The sequence below is a fragment of the Glycine max genome, chromosome 10 (assembly GCF_000004515.6).
Source record: "Glycine max cultivar Williams 82 chromosome 10, Glycine_max_v4.0, whole genome shotgun sequence".
Lineage (NCBI taxonomy): Eukaryota > Viridiplantae > Streptophyta > Magnoliopsida > Fabales > Fabaceae > Glycine > Glycine max.
The window spans coordinates 40,763,154-40,784,632 of NC_038246.2; the positions used below are offsets into that span (position 1 = coordinate 40,763,154).

The 21,479-nt window shown below is 37.3% G+C and overlaps 2 protein-coding genes across 2 annotated transcripts; one reads left to right on the plus strand and one right to left on the minus strand.

Annotated features, from left to right (window-relative positions):
• The first annotated feature begins 1,953 nt into the window (after window positions 1–1,953).
• Window positions 1,954–9,962, plus strand: LOC100809275 (protein HLB1). The gene is made up of 13 exons (XM_003536124.5): window positions 1,954–2,513; window positions 2,796–2,918; window positions 3,092–3,275; window positions 6,109–6,192; window positions 6,393–6,443; window positions 6,646–6,675; window positions 7,505–7,567; window positions 7,698–7,763; window positions 7,876–8,004; window positions 8,160–8,195; window positions 8,547–8,666; window positions 8,805–8,996; window positions 9,706–9,962. The coding sequence occupies exons 1-13, from the start codon at window positions 2,098–2,100 to the stop codon at window positions 9,814–9,816; spliced, it is 1,605 nt and encodes a 534-aa protein (XP_003536172.1). The 5' UTR covers window positions 1,954–2,097; the 3' UTR covers window positions 9,817–9,962.
• Window positions 9,963–10,187: 225 nt separating this feature from the next.
• On the minus strand, window positions 10,188–13,498 carry LOC100810191 (metal-nicotianamine transporter YSL1). Its single transcript, XM_003536126.5, has 7 exons — window positions 13,348–13,498; window positions 12,763–13,181; window positions 12,473–12,645; window positions 12,083–12,177; window positions 11,809–11,943; window positions 11,411–11,715; window positions 10,188–11,307 (listed from the first exon to the last, which is right to left on the minus strand). Exons 1-7 carry the CDS (start codon window positions 13,464–13,466, stop codon window positions 10,376–10,378), a joined length of 2,178 nt encoding a protein of 725 aa, XP_003536174.2. The 5' UTR covers window positions 13,467–13,498; the 3' UTR covers window positions 10,188–10,375.
• Between the last annotated feature and the right edge of the window lie 7,981 nt (window positions 13,499–21,479).

Here is a 21,479-nt window from a genome sequence, read left to right on the forward strand (position 1 = left end):
TTATTTTCGCACCATCCAACTTCTTTAATTGTTTTGATAAAAATCTGTTGAACATTTTGCCAAAATACTTAATGGATCCCATTATGCATCTTGATATAACAGAAATTAGTCATCAGATTAACAACATGTGAAAAAACAGAATGCTTTAGTAGAAGAAGCAATAAAGGAGCAAAAACTCATGAAAAAGATAATAGATAATAAAGATGAACAATGCTTTGTAGAAGAAAAAAAGTGAGAAGATGTTTGAAGAAGACTAGTGGATGGGGTCGAGGAGATGCCTATACTATACGCCTCGAGAATAGAGAGAGGGGAGCAGAGCCGGAGAGGGGTGTGAAGACAAGGGTAGAATATGAATTTCATAAAGTGGGGTGAGAAAAAAGAAAAGCGAGATGTCAATAGCATGGGCCTTATGTCCATGCTTCTATTGTTTGTGACCATTGTCTCCAAAATTGGGATTTAATTGTATTGATTTTGTTATTTTTGTGACATTTGGACAGAAAGGAGTTGAGTCTTATTAGGTCAACATATGGGCTGTTGCGATATACACTCTCAATTTATTAAGTACACCAGTTCTAAAGGAGGGGAAGGTGTAAATAGCAAAACCATGACATATTTTAGTAGATGATCATTTTTTTTTAAAGTAGATAATCATTATACTTGCAAAGTCTTTGAGGGGTATGTTTTTCTCTTTAATTTTTAATTAGTTTGTTATCAGTTTTTATTTTATTTTATTTTATCAAAGCTTGTTATCAGTTTTTAATCTTGCAAGCTCCATTAGTGTCCAAGATCACCCCTCCACAAGCAGACTTATCCCTCCGTCAGCAACAGCACCATCTCAGTTCAGCGCAATTTCCTCTACATTAGGACATACCCATTTGATATCATCTGTTAAACTCATATGAACCAGGTTCGAAGCACTAAGAGGCTTATAAATAGATACAACAACTTGATATGCACGAGCCAAATTGCAAGCTTTCTGAATAGTCTCCAGAACAGTCCAATGATCCTATTCCGCCTCCACCACATAAAATCTAGCATCCCTCCAAATAGCAAAGAACAATTCATCTCATGAACAAGGTGAGTCATAGTCAAATTAGTTTGCAGCCATGTCTTCCAATCAGTAATGGAATAAAAGTCCACACCATTATTCCTTTGAATAAAAAATTGCCACACCCAACTAGCATGGTAACAATCTCGAAACCGGCGAAGGAGAGCCTCTTCGTGGAAATCACAAGCAGGACATAAATTGCTATTAGTTAAATTCATTCTCATCCTCCTAACATTAGTCATAATGCATTCATGACAAAGCTTCCATATAAAACATTTAACCCTCTCTGGTCCCTTCCGTTCAGTAACAAATTTAAATAAACTAGAATACAAAGGGATTGATTACTAATCACCTCATATGCAGCTCGCAGAAGAACAAAGTTACCATGACTAGAGTGCTTCCAAGCCATAACATCTGAGCATTTCCAACAGGAAAGTAATGAGTAATGGTTTATATGTCTATTATTCAACTATCCACATAATTATTACTTTATTAGTTAAAGGTGTTACATAATAATAAAAAATTAAAGTTATTAACAAAGAAAACAAACAGAGGGACACAAATATTAAAAAAATTGTTTACCGATTAAAAAATAAATAGTCAAGTCTAAAATTAAAAAAATAAATTAAAATCACATATTTTTAAAAAAATGAGAGACAAAATATTTTAATTAAAAAATAACAAAACTAAAATTATGAATTTAAAATATAAGGGACGGAAATTATATTTTATCCAAAAATTTATGAAAAAACCACAATTAACCCTTAAATAAATTAACTTATTTTTATAGCAAATTTTTACAATTTTTTTTGTGTAATTTATTATTACACCTCTAGTCATATACTTTTTCCTTGTTTTCCTATCCTTTAATAAAAGTGATAAAAAAAAGAAAAAGAAAATTGTACTAATTAAAGTTGGTGCTCTCCGTTTACCGTTTCTCCTTGGTTCAGTACCCCCGCAGTTCCCTTCTCTTCGACTCGGATCGGAGTAAAACTCTCCTCTGTCTTCAATCTTCTGTTTCACTCTCTCTGAAACCCTAACACTCCGAAATGCCCGAACCGGAATCTCAGAACGGACACGAACCAGCGCCCGAACCAGAACCGGAGCCGCAGCCGCAGCCAGAAACGAAACCAGAGCCAACCGAGCAAACGCAACCACATTTGGAACCGAAATCGGAATCCGTGCCCGAACTAGAACCAAATCCGCAGCCAGAATCGGAGCCAGTGCCAACAGAGCAAACGCAAGCACCATTGGAGCCGAAATCGGGATCAGAAGCTGATCCCGTGGTAAACGACGCAGATCGCAGAGAAACGACAATCCATTCCAATGAGGCGAATGCGAATCCTTCTCCCACTCCGAAGCTCCGAAAAGACGAAGGAAGCCGAACGTTCACCATGAGAGAATTGCTGAATGGATTGAAAACTGGTTCCGAACCGGAGAAAGAAGATGCCAACTCCCCCTACAGGTTGCTGCTCCTTTTCCTAATTGAATCAAGAAAACGAAAAAACGACAATGCGTTCGATTTTCTTGTTGATTCAACTTCTGAAATTGTAGATCGCAAATGGCTTGTAAAATATTTAATTGTGGAATTGTTTTAATTATAGCTCCTGTTTGTGCATTTCTTTTTATTTAGCTATGGTAAATCGAAGTGATACTGATTTAATGCTTTGACTTTGAGTTTGAGAGTGTCTTCCTCTTGTGGACGCATGAACTGCGGCTTACATTGTAGTGTTTCGAAAATTTTCAGCCCAGAACAACAGCAACACCAGGCAGACCAGAACAACGCTGCAATGGATTTGATAAATAGCGTTGTAGGTGTTGACGATGAAGGCCGTTCCCGACAGAGGATTCTTACATTCGCTGCCAGGAGGTAACATGGCCACTTTTATTTGCTACTGGGAATTGCTTACACCGAAAACTTCTTGCAAACCTGCAATCTGCAATCTGCTTTGTAATCTTTTGCAATTAGTAGGAGTTCAATGGCAGGGTCCTGGTCTTGTCGATATTTATTCAAACTTATAACTTCTTATTTGGATTTTCTAGATATGCTACTGCAATTGAGAGGAACCCTGAAGATTATGATGCATTGTACAATTGGGCATTGGTACTCCAGGAAAGTGCAGATAATGTTATTCCAGATTCCACTTCACCCTCTAAAGATGCTTTGCTTGAGGAGGCTTGTAAGAAGTATGATGAGGCCACTCGTCTTTGTCCCACACTGCATGATGTACGTAAGGATATCCTTCTTTATGATGTTTTAGATTAATGGGTAGCAAATTTTTAGGTAGGATCTGGATAGGGTGCAAATGAGTTCAACATTAGAATACTTGGGCTTGGTAAGAGCAGTCAAGGCGACTCGGCATAAAAAAATTTAAATGGGCATGCACACACATATGTAGAAGTTATATTATATGAGCTATTAACAAGCTGAGCCAAGTAATAAAATTCTTAAGCTCATATAATTTATTGAATGAGTTTCAGTCCTTTTGGTTAATTAAAAATGTGAACCTGACTAATAAGAGAACCACTTATTTATTGCACATTAAACATTCTGACTAATTAAAATGTGAACCTGAGCTATTAAACATTCTGTCTCTCTCATTCCGGGGTATTCAAGAGACTCACTTATTTATTGCACACCTATTCTTTAGATACACAATTCACTGTTCTGATCTAACTAATTGTTGATAAATTTGTTGAGTCTGTTCTAAGTTCTAACTAATTGCTAATGTATGGACTGAATATCTAACAGAACTGTACTGAGTCAGTGATAGATACCCATTAGTTAGTTATATTGTTGAGTCAATTAGGCTAGTGGGATGAAACTTGAAATAGTTTGATCAAGGCATGCTGTCTATAAATAAGAGGGAGGTTGAGAGAGAGATCATATTATCATTTGTGAGAGGAAATTGGGGCAATTTGGTTGCACAGGGAGGTGCAGATCGCCAGATCCTCAAAGTTCTGCAGTGTGTGTGTTCTAGTCTATAAATTGGGGAGTTCTTTCTTCCCTATTCTTTGTAGTAAAGATATTGGGTTTCTTTCAACTGATATGAATACGAGAGCTCTGATCTTCGAGCTATGGGTAGTGTAGAACTGTAGATAGGAGGGTCTAGGGTCTCTTCAAGTTTGGCAAGAATGAAGAAACACTTTCTTAACATTCTTGAAGAAATGAGGATAGAGATAGCAAATTTCAGACTTTCAGTAGGGAACTCATGGAAGAATGAGAATTGTTGGTGAAAAAATACAGAAGAGAAGGTAAAGGTCCTTGAAAGGAAGAAACCAGAGGGTACCTGAAGTCTTGAAAGATGGAGTAGAATCTTAGGAGCATAAAAAATAGAGGGGAAGAGGAAGTCTTAAAGGATGGAGGGATCGCTGATATGGTGGAAGCAGAAACAAAGATAAAATCCAAACTAATGTCATCACAGGATGGGAGCAAAGGTGTAAAGGACTGCTTCCTATACATGAAGAAACAAAAGAAATTTAAAAAAAAAATGCTTCAGTGCAAAAGATAGGAGAGAACATCATAACGAGTCAGGATTTGAAAAAATTGAAGGTGAAAATACACAGATTGACTGAGGCAGATTGGTTGAAGGTAAATCTAATTTTGCCAGTGAGTTACAAGGCACAAAAGGAGAAGAGCCGCAGGTTATTGGAGAAAGTGGTTGTTGGGGACATGGAGGGGTTGACCATTATGGGTGAATATGAAGCACTGTTCTCCCATGGCTACAAAACTTGGTATCTCAGGTTGTCCAGTTAAGAGATCACCACAAAAGCCAGCAGATTTGTGTTCTTCCATGGAGCAGGATGGGTCACCGTCAAAGATGGATCTCTGTCTCTGATGTGGGCTAACCCAGTCTCCACGGTTTGATTGCGACACTTGTAAGGTGGGCACTGTCTGTCAATTCCAGAATAATGACACAGTTTGTAAGATAACCACAAATAGAGCTAAAACAAGGTATACCATATTAACCAAGCTGCCATCATCAAAACCACTGGATCAAGGTCTTTGCAAGGAGAGGACGACGAAGGGGAGTGACTGACAAAGCAGGAGATAATAAATTTCTGAATTTAATGAGCCAAACCCGACCCACTAAGGACAGCGAGTACCAAGACAAAAGTTTTCTTATTACAACCCAGGAACTTCCATCATGTGCAGCAGTGCAGTTCACCAGGGAGCCAGGAGATCTCATTACAAGTAGAGCAGTGGTGATGATGCTCTGTTTCATGGCTAAAAATTCAGAAACAAACAGAGCACTAGAGAAGCATGAGAGCGCTCACATATTTGTGTTTGACGCAGGAGAAGTGAAAGTTAATTTTGGGCTGCAGTGGTCTGGTTGGCTTGGTCATGATGCTTCAAACAATTGGAAAAATGGTGTGGGCTTCTTTCAGCTGCCAGTAGTTAGTACTTAGTAAGTTGTTAGTTACATTATGAGTCAATTGGTTAGGTTAGTTTGCTGAAATAGTTTAAACAAGGCATATTGACTATAAATAAGAGGGGTGGTTGAGAGAGAGAGATCATCTTGTCATTTGTGAGAGGAAATTAGGACCTTTTGGCATTGAGTGGTGCAGACCCTCAAAGTTCTGCAGTACGTGTTCTATTCTACACTCCTAGAACTGTGTTTAGTATCACCCTTTGAGCTCCTTGTTAAAAAAAAAATTATGTTGTTCATACATTAGTTTATTCATAATTTGTTACCATTTTATTTTTCAGCTCATTCCTTTGGATTTTGGAATTTCCTGGCCATGTAATCCCACAATTCCCTTGTTTTAGCTACATTTTATAACCAGGCATGCTTTACCAAATATAAGTATCCTTACCTTGGGGGCAGTAGTCACCTCTGCTATCTGGCAATCACTGCAGTGTTGATAGCCAATCTATCTGTAAGAATGCCGTCCATAATGTGATGATACTTCTTGAGTAGTCCTGTCCCCAAAGTCTATTGATATAGTAGGAAAGCTCAAAATTATTCGTATTTGTTTTGATGTATGTTTGTGTTTTTATACACAAAATGAGAGTCTTTAGTTTTTATTTTCCCCCCCCCACATTTGATTCTATTCAGGCTTTCTACAATTGGGCTATAGCAATTTCTGATCGAGCAAAGATGCGTGGCCGCACAAAGGAAGCTGAAGAACTATGGAAGCAGGTCATTAAAAATAAATGCTGCCTTTTATTAATGGTTTCATGCATCTTCTGGATAATACTTGATAAAGAACTGAATTCATACTGAACTTGAATGGAAGAACTTTTCACATTTTTGGTTATAGTTGTCAAGTGTTGGTTGATAGAGAGAGGCTTATCATCACACAATCTAATTTTTGTTAAATTTAACCTTTTTTTTCCCAGGCAACAAGCAACTATGAAAAAGCAGTTCAACTTAACTGGAACAGTCCTCAGGTTCTTCTCAATTAATTCATAAAAGTTTGACTTGCAATTTCTTACAAATGTTGGAACATGATTTTGAAACAGCCTTTCTTATTTCCTTAGATAAATATTTGCTTTATTCTGTACACTTTCTGTTCCAACTCTTTTGATTTTCTTCACAAGCATGATCATTGCATATTGAGCCCTTGTTACTGACTCATGGAATCTATTACAGGCGCTCAATAACTGGGGACTTGCTCTTCAGGTATATTTAACTTGCCAGTATTCAAGCATTTCACTACTACACACAAACTGCAATTAAAAGGAAAAGTGTATTTTTATGGTTACATGCTTCTAAGTGCATGTTTGGGTTCTCCCCCCTCATTGATATGTATGTATATTTGGGAATCAAAATAGAACTTTAGGAGAAGTTCATTAAATAAAATACATTTTAAAAGGCCATTTTTCATCTTTCTGCAAGACCTGGATCTTTTTACTTCACCTAAAAGATTTCTTTATACCAAAAGCACTTTGGGCTCTTGTGAATAAATCTCATCCAAACGTGCAGTCATAAATAACTTTTCAAGTGTTATAATTAATAATCTAAACTGAAACATGGTATAGCACTTCTAGCTCATTCAATGCTGTACTGTAGCATCCATGTGCTGCAAAATGACCTAGCATTAGCACAGTTGAATCATTAATCCATGTCAGAAAAGATTAAACTTAATTTTAGTTTGGCTGTGCATGGTTTCCTCCTCTTTTATTTGGCTTTGGAACCTCTAATGTACATTTTGGCGAAAAAAGCATGTCACGGGCAAGATTATCTCAAAAGCTTCCATAGATTAAAAAAAAGAAAGGGATAAAACCTTCAAACCATTGGAATGACAATATGTACCTGTTTCCTTTGTTTTTTTGCTAATATTACCCAACTCTCTTCTCTTCTTCAGAAAACATTTCCCTATACCTTGAGAGTTATTTTGTAAACATTGTATTTAATACTGTTATAGAATTCATACTTTTCTATATTGGAAATTCTCAATTAATTTTTTTGTTGTTTTTTTTTTTTGCTAAAAAATTGGTTTCCATTTTAGGAACTCAGTACCATTGTTCCAGCTCGAGAAAAGCAGAAGATTGTGAGAACTGCTATCAGCAAGGTAACAAAAATATTTGGAGGGAATCAGATAGAAGTGACACACAAGTGTTTTACATCAACTATGTTCTCTGAGTATTAACTCATTTCCACTTCCACTTTTGACTTTTCCATATGCTTTGATTTTGATGCAGTTTCGCGCTGCCATACAGTTGCAATTTGATTTCCATCGGGCAATTTACAATCTTGGAACTGTTCTGGTCATATTTCTTCTTCATTTTACACAATGTCACATTATGCTATGGTGTCTTGTGTTGACATAAATGTAACAGTATTAAGAGTATATAATTGACTCACTTAATTCCTTTGCAGTATGGATTAGCTGAGGACACTTTAAGAACTGGGGGATCAGTGAGTGCTCAAGAAGTTTCACCAAATGAATTATACAGCCAGTCTGCAATATACATTGCTGCTGCCCATGCATTGAAACCAAATTATTCAGTAAGAAGCCACAGTCTATTTGTCTTGCCTTGAACATATTTATTGGCTTTATGCATTTTTTGGATTAGAAAGGATTTTTAATCTAGGTAATTTCTTCCTCCAATTTTAATCATGCAATTAGCCCATTATTATTATTAATTTGGTGTATGTAACAGGTTTATAGCAGTGCCTTGCGGTTGGTGCGTTCTATGGTGAGTACACATTATTCTAAATTATGTTAGAGTAGTAGGCTTTTCACCAGGATCCACATTGCAATTTGCAACACAATTTATCATTTAAATGACTTAAAAATAATTTGCACTTTCAAGGTTTCTGAATTTTGTTTCACATTAAGTAACCATGCTGTTGTATTGGATTTCATCCCCTTAAGTAGTACTTATAGTGAGTCAACCTATCTTCTTTTTATTAGAAGTTAACTTTGGCTTCTACTTGAATTGATATATGTCATCCGTTATTTGCTGTTTCATTACTATGCCAATGGAGTGTTAGTTGATGGAATCGTGCATTTATATACTAACTTAAACAGAACTCAATTTTCACAGCTACCATTACCACACCTTAAAGTTGGATATTTAACCGCACCTCCTGTGGGGGCATCTATTGCACCTCATAATGACTGGAAAGGATCAGACTTCTTTTTGGATCATGAAAAGCTTCAGCAGGTAAGATGTGGCTGACAAGTTGAAATGTTTTAATAGGCAAAGTCACATTCAGTTTTAAAATCATTGCATAACCTCTCTGATCTAGTGTCACAATTGCTAATTTATGATTAAATGACTTGCATTCCTCCCTTGGTTCAGATACCCAGAGGAGAACATAAACAAGTACCACCTCAAAATCTCTCAGGCAGATCACTAGATGCAGTGAGTGGGGATAAGAAGACTATCAAAGTAGATATAGCAGATATTACTTCTGTATCAGCATGTGCTGATCTTACCTTACCACCTGGTGCAGGCCTCTGCATAGATACAAGTTATGGATCAGTTTACTTGGTAAGCAACAATTTCATTGATCTGAGTTTATCCATATTGCACAAATTTATTGCTTCCTTCCTCCGCACTTATCAAACATTGTTTAATCAATTGGACAAAATCAATTTTGATTGAAGACAAGATAGAGCAATTTTGGACTGGCAAAGCCATGATCTTTTTCATGATGAAGTAATCCTGACACTGACATTTAATAATGAAATTACCACTTCCGCATGCTTGATTGTCCCTACAATTTCTTTTAACTATAGTTTTTGTTTTATTTCTTAGTCAACCATGTTATCTTCTGACAACTGGAAGTTTTTTTATTTTTTTGTGTTGGCTTGTTGTGTTGATAGTGTATCTGATTATGTCATGAGATTATGAGGTTTAAATGCAGAAGGCAATTACTTGAATCCTGCACTATTGTTGTTCATTCTGTCTTGAAAAAGCCTACACAGCACCTAGGGGGCATAACCTCCGTGCTTCCATTAGGTCTCTCTGTGCATTTGCATAGAAAGGCAAAGTCCAGTCCATTCATGTGTTTCAGTGTTTACCAAATAACCCCACTCACCACTAATGTATTTTAAAAATTGTTCTCCCAAATCCAATTTTAATTAATTTTCCAAGGGTTGATGGAAATGTGATTTCATCTCAATCTAGAAACACAAGAATCTCTTTAGGTTTTGAAAATGCAGCTCTAATCTTCATTTTTACTTCTTGCATCATCAAGGTTGCTGACTCTTGGGAATCATTGGATGGCTGGCTGGATGCAATTCGTCTAGTTTACACAATTTATGTGCGAGGCAAAAGTGATGTACTGGCTGGTATAATAACAGGATGAATATAAGTTTTAATTGTATCACCAATTTGATATGCCATTTTTAGCAAGAACTCATTATCCAGCATTTTTCACTTCGCGAACTTGTGTATAATATTGAGTAATGTATGGAATAATTACAATACCATTGAAAAATCTTGGTTTACTCATTGACCAGTTTGTTGAACATTCTAATTGTTACCAATATATATTTTACAAGAGTTGCAGAATTTTGGGAACTGAAATTTGAATCAATGTATGTTGGTGCCTGTCCACCACACTTGCAATTGTATGAATTTCCCTTGTGGTTCAAGCCTATTTTCGTTGTTTGATCCTCTGCTCAATTGGCTTTCATTATTTTTTATTTTTTTTTGTGGGAGGGGTACCTGCAAGAGTAACTCCAAAATCATATCTTATTTTTGTCAAATTTTATGTTACAAATTGTATGGGGGTGACAGTGACTCTTCTGTAAAGCATTTGGATAATGTTTGATGTGCTCCAATGTACTAGCGTTTACCAAAAAAAGAAGGGTGCAGTAACTAATAATTCCTATAGCATTGTTTGCTCTGTCGTCGGTGAAGCTCTAGGTAGGAACGAATTTCATGCAGATAGGAGGTTTAATTCTTGCAAGAGCTAGAATCGCAGCTGGTAGAGTCCATAGTCCTTCCCCACAAATTAGTCCAGAGGCAGCTGCTGGAACCATCAACTCTGCCTTCTTGGAGTCAAGCTTCTGCCACGCAAACACAACCACAGTACCTATGAACATATCGATTGCAAAGTATGCCCCAACTAGAAACGGTACGGCCATGACCATTGGTAATGGCATCCATTTCCCAATCTTTTGGGGTGCAAAATCTCTTATCATGTTTACGCCTATGGCAAAAGCAAAGAACCCAAAGCATAGCTTTAAACAATGCAGGGGCAATGCTGAGAAACCTTGGACCCCTATGATTGCCATGTTTCTGTAAATTAACGCATATGGAGCTTTGAATTCCCCATGCGGGTTTCCCACATCAAATGCCTTGTAGTATAGGAAGAAGCTGAGAGGAGCTGTCACACAACCCATTGCAATGCCAATTACTTGGCATATGAACATTGCTCTGGGAGAGGTACGTGTGTAATGTGCAGTTTTGAAATCTTGCATCAGAATGCAAGACACTGAGATCACGGATTTAATGAGACCACAACCCACAAGTCCAGCCACCACACCATTTTCTTTTCCTGTAACAGCTGCCAGAGTAAAGAGTGCAACTTTCCCATAATTATATGCCATGTTTATGTCTGTGAGACCTGCTCCAAAAGCATTGCAGAATGCCAGGGATGGAGCAAATATATAAGCTACCACCACGTAGTACCATTTCAGCTGAGGAAACATGCGTGGGATTATAATTATGGAAATGAGTGTGAAAACAGCGTATCCAATGACTCCAATCCGCATGGGAATGTTCTCCCTCAGAAATTCATCAGTTTGTTTATGGTCCTCGGAAGGATTCTCGTGCCGAACAGCAGCTGCTACTGTTGCAGTAAGAAAACGACCTCAACATTAGATATCATATATTTTTATTACTGAAAAATAAAAAAGAAGCAAACTTGAGTGTGTGAATGTGACTGCTCATACCATTTTTATTATTCTTGCTCCTCATTCTTTCATGAACATTGAAGACTGTAGAAATTAGAATCTTGGTGAAATTGTATATGCCATCACCGAGGATTAGAGCAATTGAAACAAAAACCTTATAACCGTATAAGCCCTTCATGTTAGTTTCTTCTAAGTTATCTGGGAACCAGTCTCCTTTAAGCCGATCAATGAGCGGATACATGACCCCAAAAGAGAGCACAGCTCCAAGGAGCAAAGAACAGTTCACAGGATGGGAGCAAATCATTCCTGCTCCCACAAAAGTCGTACTAAAATCGAAGTAGAATCTGCAAAGTAAATTCAAACATTAAGATCAGTAATACTAGTTTGGATGGAAGCCTCCATTCCGAAGCAATTAATAAATATGCTGAGAATCATACGTTTGCTTCCAAGCTTGCAATCCAAAGGTAGGGAACTGTTCGAATCCACAGTCCTCTATCCCTGAGAAGAACCACTTGAATAAACCCCATAAGAAACTGATACAAAAATACTTCGTGAACCCCCGTACTTGCTTCCTGCAATATTATAAAAAACATTATTATTAATAAGTAGCCTTTTTGTTGATAAAAATATATCATAATATATATAACTCTTAATTGTATCTATAAATTGCAACAAGTGAAAGCTGATGAATAAAAGACAAGTGGACTGTACTTGGCCATTTTGTCTCCCTGTGTATGGAAACCATTGATGAGAACTGCTGTTGCCAAGCCACTTGGATAAGTTAATTTGAGGTCAACTATCATGATCTGCAGCAGAAAAAAATGCAGTAAGCCAGAGAGGTATTTGGAGTCTTGTGTGAGTTCTCATCACATGCAACTCAAACTGAACTTCAATACTCTTGGCAAGTCAGGCAATAGGCACACACCACAAACGTAATGGAAAATTTAGTAAGAGAAAAATAAAACATCAGGGTCCCATATTGTTGATGAGTGATTACATATATGCATCCAATATTACAAGTCACAGAAAGATGTGCAGCATAATAGACATCCAAAACAAAAGTATGCAAAAACAAAAAAAAAAAAGATATGTAAAGTATACCTTTCTGAGTGGAATCAAGACAAAGAGACCAACAAAGCAAACCACAAAAAGGAAGCCAGTCATCCAACCAAATCCAGGTTCTTTAATAGCACCTGGATTATTACCCTCGTTTCCAACTCCTGACAACTCATAAGTCGTCCTGTTTAATCCCAACAGATACGAAGCAAATCCTCCTGCCATATACACATACATAGATCAAACTCTAGAAAACAAAAAAAAAATTAAAATACAAAGAGTAAACCTTCATTAAGTAATATAAAGAAGACATATTTTCAAAAAGATCCTCTAACCTCCAACAGCAATGCTATAGCATGCAACCGCACAAGTTTGTATGATGGTGTTCTCTTGGCGGCTGAAGGGCTTGGCTACAAAGCCAGCCTTGTGAAGCAGTTTGGTCCAGGTCCGGACAAACACAAAGGCTAGGAGTGCAGCAGAGACATTACAGTTAGGAACCATTCCAGTTGTGAGGTTGAGCTTCATCACTATTATGCTGAATGTGATTCCAATAATCATGCTCACAAATATTCCTCTCACTGTTATCTGTTCTGTCCATGGCTGAGACTCATGGACTTCAGCAGCAGCAGCAGGTAGCTGATCCTCCAAGTCCTGATCTCTTTCAACTATTTCTTGTTTTTTCTCTTCTTCCATGTTAAGGCCACTTGATGGGGAGATCATGATCTCTCTATATCTGTAGTAGCAGCTATATGGCCTAATAAGTAACACAAATTTTGTACATATCAGAGAAAACTCAACTCAAGCACACCAAAATAGATATTGTCTGGTTGATATTAATGCTGTGTTTATTAATTGTGATGTTCATGCATAGATATATTGAAAAATGGAATAATAATAATAATATACTATTACTATCTCACCTTAGTTTATTTGTTCTTTCTCCTTTAGACTTTTCCTGGCCAATTGGATGAAGCATGAAAGTTATTAAGATATGCTTTCTTAAAGGCACAGCTACTGTATGGATTGATGTGGGGTACATATATTGATCAGTGTTAACTAATACTAACTGGGATGGGACGCATATTAATCCTTGGTAGAAAGGAAAGAAAATGAACAAGGAAAGAAAAAAATGAAATTTAAATTAAAGGGAAAAAAATTAAAATTTGTTTTCAGAAGTCAACTATTCTTCTTGTCTTCTTTTTATTTTCTCTTCAATCAAATAAAGGAAAAAACATAATTATATTTATTTTTTTCCTTCCATTTCCGTCTCCATCCCATAACAATTACAATCTCTCTCACTACTTTAAAATTCAAGAGATTGACACTAAATAAAAATTAGAGAACATAAGTAAAGGGATAAGGGGAGTGTAATAGTGGGTAGAAAGAGAATATCTGTGTATTTTTATTCATGAAAGAAATTTTTATCCCATGAGAATAAATGTTTCCTACCCCTATGTGGGAATTAAATATTGACTGAATGTAAGATTATTGTTTAGTTAATTATTAGAAAATTAGATGTTTGTAACCTTAAAACTTTTTGTCAATTGTCTATGCCTATTTGCACACTTGGGCAATCACATTGGGATGAATAGTAAAATTTATATTATGTTTGATATATTATTTTTGTTGTGATTTTGCATATTTTAAAAGTATTCTTAGTAGACATTATTCAATAGTTCATTTTCATTAAATAGAAACAATTACATTTAAGATAAAATTGTGATATTCATTGGATAAAAAAATAAAATTAAGTAAAATTTGTCACATTCTTTAATAATTATTTATGTCTATTTTCACACTTAGATAATTACATTAAGTATATACACTTAAGATAAAATTGTGAGATCAAATTATATACCAAAAAAATCAAGTAAAAGATAACATATTCTTTGGTAGAAATCTATGCTAGTTTTTACAGTTAAATAAAAAAATGAAAATTAAATAAATACATTTAAACTCTCTATTTATCCCGTATGTCGCACGGTTAAAAAATAATGAGTTTAATTCCGTGGATGTTTTATATAGCAAGTTTCAGTTAAATTGGTTGGTCTATCATTTGGTTATGGTGGCTTCTAGTTTTCTGAAAAATCGTATCAACAAATATCGAATTTAAAACACTAAAAAAAATAATAATCATTGCGTACTTTTTAAAACCAACAGTGTGTCTTCCAATCATAGTGCAGATCGATGACAATTAACTACAATTATTATTTTGAGATTATTTATTCATACAATAATATGCAACATTTTCCACAACATTCTTTTTCTATCTCTCTATTATATTAATCATTTTATCTCTTTTACACACACACACACACTCTATTTTCCTCTTATTTTTCTTTTTGTTGTATAACATTTTATAAAAAAAAAAAAATTGTATCAATACAATTATTACTTCTTAGCAGTATAACAGTATCAGTTAAGGGTAGTTGGGTTAGTTGAGTTAGTTAGCTTTTCTGTTATAACAATCACACATCATGTATATAAACCTTCTCTGTTAATACGAAAATGAGCAGCTGAAGCTGATCTTCTTCTCTGAAATATTCAAGCTCACTTCTTCTTCCTTATGCTCCTGTAGTTTTCATATGGTATCAGAGCTCTTCTAAAAGAAGAGTTCTGCTGCGCATTCTTCCATTATCCACCATGAACGAATCTTCTGCTAGTAACATGGAGAGTTATCTCTACCTCCATCCAAGCGAAAACCCAGCTATCGCTCTTGTTTCCCCAGTCCTAGACTCAACCAATTACCACTCATGGAGCAGGTCTATGGTCACTGCATTGAGTGCCAAGAATAAAGTGGAGTTCATAGATGGCAGCGCCCCGGAACCTCTAAAAACGGACAGAATGCACGGAGCATGGCGTAGATGTAACAATATGGTCGTCTCGTGGATAGTTCATTCGGTGGCCATCTCCATACGTCAGAGCATACTTTGGATGGACAAAGCCGAGGAAATTTGGCGCGATCTGAAATCAAGATACTCTCAGGGAGATCTTTTACGCATATCCGACCTTCAACAAGAAGCTTCGACGATGAAGCAAGGTACGCTCACAGTAACTGAGTATTTCACACGATTACGCGTCATTTGGGACGAAATCGAGAACTTTAGACCCGATCCCATTTGCTCATGTAATATAAGATGTTCCTGCAATGCATTCACCATTATCGCACAGCGGAAACTCGAAGATAGGGCCATGCAGTTTCTACGCGGTCTGAATGAACAGTACGGAAATATACGATCCCACGTTCTTCTCATGGATCCTATACCTGCTATCTCCAAGATTTTCTCCTATGTGGCTCAACAGGAAAGGCAATTACTGGGAAACGCTGGACCAGGTATTCATTTCGAACCCAAAGAAATTTCTATAAACGCTGCTAAAACTGTCTGCGACTTCTGTGGACGTGTTGGTCACTTAGAAAGCACATGTTATAAGAAACATGGAATGCCCTCTAATCACGATACTAGAAACAAGAATAGTGGAAGGAAAGCTTGCACTCATTGTGGCAAGATGGGGCACACTGTGGACGTGTGTTATCGAAAACACGGGTACCCACCGGGTTACACGCCGGGTTACAAGCCCTATGGAGGAAGAACCACTGTAAACAATCTCGTAGCCGTTGAAAACAAAGCTAACGAAGATCAAGCTCAGCACCACGAGGCTCATGATTCTGTTCGTTTCTCCCCCGAGCAGTACAAGGCACTCCTAGCCTTAATCCAGGAACCATCCGCAGGAAACACGACAATCTCTCAATCCAAACAAATGGCTTCAATCTCATCATGTATCAATACTCCGACAAATCCAGGTATGTCCCTTTCTCTCAGAACACCATGCGTCTCCTGGATATTGGATTCAGGAGCAACGGACCACGCGACTTACTCCCTACGCAACCTTCATTCCTATAAACAAATCGATCCTATCACGGTGAAACTCCCGAATGGCCAGTGTGTTTGTGCAACCCACTCAGGAATTGTCAAGCTTTCATCAAACATCATTTTACAAGACGTTCTTTACATTCCTTCCTTTACGTTCAATATCATTTCAATATCAAAACTTGTGTCTTCCGTTAATTGTGAATTGATATTCTCCTCTACATCGTGTGTATTACAGGAAGTGAACAGCCATATGAGGATTGGTATAGTTGAAGCAAAACACGGTCTCTACCATTTAATACCTGCTCAGCTGACCACCAAAACCGTAAACTCCACTATTACTCACCCTCGATGTAATGTAATACCTATTGACCTTTGGCATTTTAGGTTAGGCCACCCATCCACTGAAAGAATACAATGTATGAAAGCTTACTATCCCCTTCTCAAAAATAATAAGGATTTTGTTTGCAACACATGTCATCATGCGAAACAAAAGAAATTACCTTTTTCTCTTAGCCATTCACATGCATCTCACTTTTTTGACTTACTGCATATGGACATATGGGGTCCGTGCTCTAAACCATCCATGCATGGGCACAAATACTTCTTAACTATAGTTGATGATTGCTCACGCTTTACATGGGTTCATCTTATGAAATCCAAAGCTGAAACCCGACAAATAATCATGAACTTCATTACATTCATTGAAACACAATACGATGGCAAGGTTAAGATCATCAGAAGTGATAATGGCATTGAATTCTCCATGCATCATTACTATGCATCAAAGGGCATCATACACCAGACCACGTGCATTGAAACTCCAGAACAAAACGGAATTGTAGAACGCAAACACCAGCACCTTCTCAATGTCACACGTGCACTTTTGTTTCAGGCAAGTCTACCACCAAGCTTCTGGTGTTACGCTTTGCCGCATGCCACTTACTTGATTAATTGTATTCCCACGCCGTTTTTGCATAATGTTTCACCCTATGAAAAGCTGCATAAACACCCTTGTGACATTTCTAACCTTCGTGTTTTCGGGTGTCTATGTTACATAAATACACTCAAGGCAAACCGGCAAAAGCTTGATGCTAGGGCTCATCCATGCATATTCATCGGTTTTAAAATGCATACAAAGGGATATCTTGTGTATGATTTGCACTCTAATGATGTTAGCATCTCTCGAAATATCACATTTTATGAGGATCATTTTCCTTATCTTTCTGAAACTCAGCATACACACTTAGAATATCCAGCTCCCTCACCGGAATCCTTCTCCGACAGAAACGATGACCCACAAACAGAGAGTCTCTCATCACCACCTATGATCTCTATACCATCATCAAATGAACCTGAACATAATCATCCTCCTTCACACCTTAGACGATCCACCAGAACCAAAAACACCCCAACGTACCTCCGAGATTACCACAGAGAGTTTTCTTCCTCTACACCAAGCACTTCAATGGCTGTTCGTTATCCACTTAGTTCCGTACTCTCTTACTCACGCTTGTCTCCTGCCCACAGGAACTTTGTCATGAATATTTCCTCCGTCACAGAGCCAACCTCATATGTCGATGCTTCTCGCCATGATTGCTGGATTAAGGCCATGGAAGCCGAGCTACGAGCTCTTCAGTCGAACCAAACATGGCGCCTCACACCTCTCCCTTCTCACAAGACGGCTATTGGGTGCAGATGGGTCTATAAAATAAAGTATAGAGCAGATGGATCCATCGAAAGGCATAAAGCGCGGCTGGTTGCAAAGGGATACACCCAAATGGAAGGGTTAGACTACCTTGACACTTTCTCTCCGGTAGCAAAGCTGACCACGGTGCGCCTTCTTCTTGCAATTGCAGCATTAAACCAGTGGCATTTACGGCAGCTAGATGTTAATAATGCATTCCTCCATGGAGAACTTGACGAGGAGGTTTATATGCAAATACCTCCGGGACTTTCCGTTGATAACCCAAAGCTTGTATGTCGCCTTCAAAAGTCTCTTTATGGTCTCAAACAAGCCAGCAGACAATGGTTCGTAAAATTGTCAAGCTTCTTAACCTCTCATGGCTTTCATCAGTCAACTGCGGATCACTCTCTCTTTTTGCGGTTTACTGGAAACATCACAACCATCCTTCTTGTTTATGTAGACGACATCATTCTCACAGGAAATAGCATGACCGAAATACAAACAATTGTCACCCTCTTAGATTCTGAATTTAAGATCAAGGATCTTGGGGATTTAAAGTTTTTCCTTGGGCTTGAAATCGCCCGAAGCTCGAAAGGGATACACTTATGCCAACGCAAGTATACATTAGACATTCTAAATGCATCCGGAATGCTGGGATGCAAGCCCAACTCAACACCAATAGACTACTCTACGAAGTTACAGGCAGATTCGGGCAGTCCTCTCTCAGCTGAGTCTTCTTCCTCTTATCGGCGATTGATCGGTAAATTAATATACCTTACCAACACCAGGCCCGATATAACGTATGCTGTTCAACAACTCAGCCAGTACATGGCCGCCCCCACCAATGCTCATCTTCAAGCCGCCTTTCGGATTCTTCGATACCTCAAGAGTTCTCCGGGATCAGGTATCTTCTTCACTGCCGCAGGTACCGCACAACTCCGAGCCTTTAGTGACTCGGATTGGGCTGGATGCAAAGATTCAAGGAAATCCACTACCGGCTACCTAGTTTACTTTGGTTCCTCTCTGGTTTCTTGGCAATCCAAGAAGCAGCCAACTGTGTCACGCAGTTCTTCCGAAGCTGAATACCGCGCTCTTGCCTCCACTACTTGCGAACTACAGTGGCTGACCTTCTTGCTTCAAGACTTTCGTATCTCATTCGTTCAACCAGCGAACTTATACTGTGATAATCAGTCAGCCATCCAAATAGCTACTAATCCCGTCTTTCACGAACGAACTAAACATATCGAGATAGACTGTCATATTGTTCGTCAAAAGCTTAACTCAGGTCTCCTAAAGCTTCTTCCGGTTTCGTCAGCTTTACAACTAGCGGATATATTCACCAAAGCTCTTGCACCTGCTGTTTTTCGGCATCTCTGTAACAAGCTGGGAATGATGAATATCCATTCCCAGCTTGAGGGGGGCTCTTAGCAGTATAACAGTATCAGTTAAGGGTAGTTGGGTTAGTTGAGTTAGTTAGCTTTTCTGTTATAACAATCACACATCATGTATATAAACCTTCTCTGTTAATACGAAAATGAGCAGCTGAAGCTGATCTTCTTCTCTGAAATATTCAAGCTCACTTCTTCTTCCTTATGCTCCTGTAGTTTTCATATTACTTGAGTAAGAAGCATTCAGAATGCACAAGTAACAAAATGTTATTTCAAGATAAGGGGTATGATTCTTTTAGACACTCTTTGGTCTTAAATGAGACTTGTTAAATGATCAAGTAATTGTGATTGTTTAAAACAAAATAAATAGCAATAAAAATTTAAAACTTCCTTACTATAACAAAAAAGATTTGGTGTTATATATAATAATAATTAAAATGTGTTATACTCTCCATTCATAAGATTCTTGTCATCTGTGTTCGATTACAATAAACATGCATACACATTTACAGTTCTCACTATATATATCCACTAACAAACGCATATATAGTAAAAAAAAAAAATCAAACTTGAAACGAATAATTGAATCTAATAGAGTAATAGTTAACCAGACAGCGCTATATATTTATAAACTATATGAATGGCTACACTTTTTACTGTTGAAGATTTACTTTTCACAGATACGCCCCCAACTACGACAGATAGCACTTTGAAAAATCAGAAGGTTCATCTGAGTGAGTGAATGAATATCACTGTCCAAATAAAAGCAATATGCGTTCAGAATCAGAATATATACACAATAGGCACACGCACAATCTAGTAATGAATTTGATGCACTGGCAACAGTGACTGTGGGGGTAGAATCAGCAAAACTTTTTTAACTTCCATTTGGTTTGACTAGCTAACCTTCTCTATTGACTCATGCACCCTTTTTCCATGTTTGCCCTCGCATATATAAAGTTCCGATAACACAAATATTCTAGTGGCCATGGCAAAGATTCTCTTCCCATGAGGGGAGTAAGGTAAGCCATTGAAATACATTGATTGCAGCTGTTAGTGGATGGGTTGGGCTGTCAACAATCAGCACGAGTTTGAAAATGATGGAAGCATAGAGATAAACTTGGATCGATGCCTTTTTTCCTTCTTTTTTTTTTTTTCTTTTTGCTAATTGATTTGTTGATTGATATGTATATCTTATATATAAACTATATATACAGTACTATATAATTCATGTACTTTAGCAGTAAAGATGTTACAATTGTCATGTGTGCTGATTTCATCTTTCATGTTAATAATGCAAGTGTGATGAATAAGGTGCTGAAAATATATATGGTAAAATTTTCAGCATACCATCTGAAGATGATGATGATGGTGGTTAACTTGCATCATTAGGACCGTTGAATATGGGCACTAGTTAGGTTTGAAATATTCCAGACATCACATCGTGCACAAATTCTAATTGTACATAGAGTCATAGAGGAAGGGAAGGTAATAATAATACTAATAAGGGGTGGTTTTTACATATACTTATATGTTGGCATCAATGCATATTATCAATTTGTGGCTGGCTATAGCTGTAGAGTGAGCATCTAATGTTGAGAAAGTATTATTCATTTGTGATGACCACACTAGGTAGCTCTCCGTAGTGGATACTTGAATTGAATCTAGTGGTTAATGGCTCGGTCACTGCCATTATCAACTGACACACGACACTGACACGTAGCACAAAATCCTACCTTAGCTAGTGTGGAGTGTGGTCGACATGTGCCTGATTCGTACACTTTTGCCAATACCTGACTTTGACATTGATTGTCTCTGTCTTTTTGGAACCCTACAAAATTCCTGTTTCTTTCCCGTGTGAATTCAGAAGTAGAAGATTAGCATAGTAGGGTCGTCCTCTACTAACTACTACTACTAATTAATTATAAGAAAAGGATAACTAAGTGATATATTTATCAATATTCTACTAGTTTTGTTTAAAAATAAAGGGATAGACGATAAATATAAAATATATTAATTTAGTCATGCAATGCATAGAATGTCAAATAAGGGTTGCAAAACAAAGCCTGATGTCAGACAGCCTTTATATGTGAGCTTTAATAATTAGA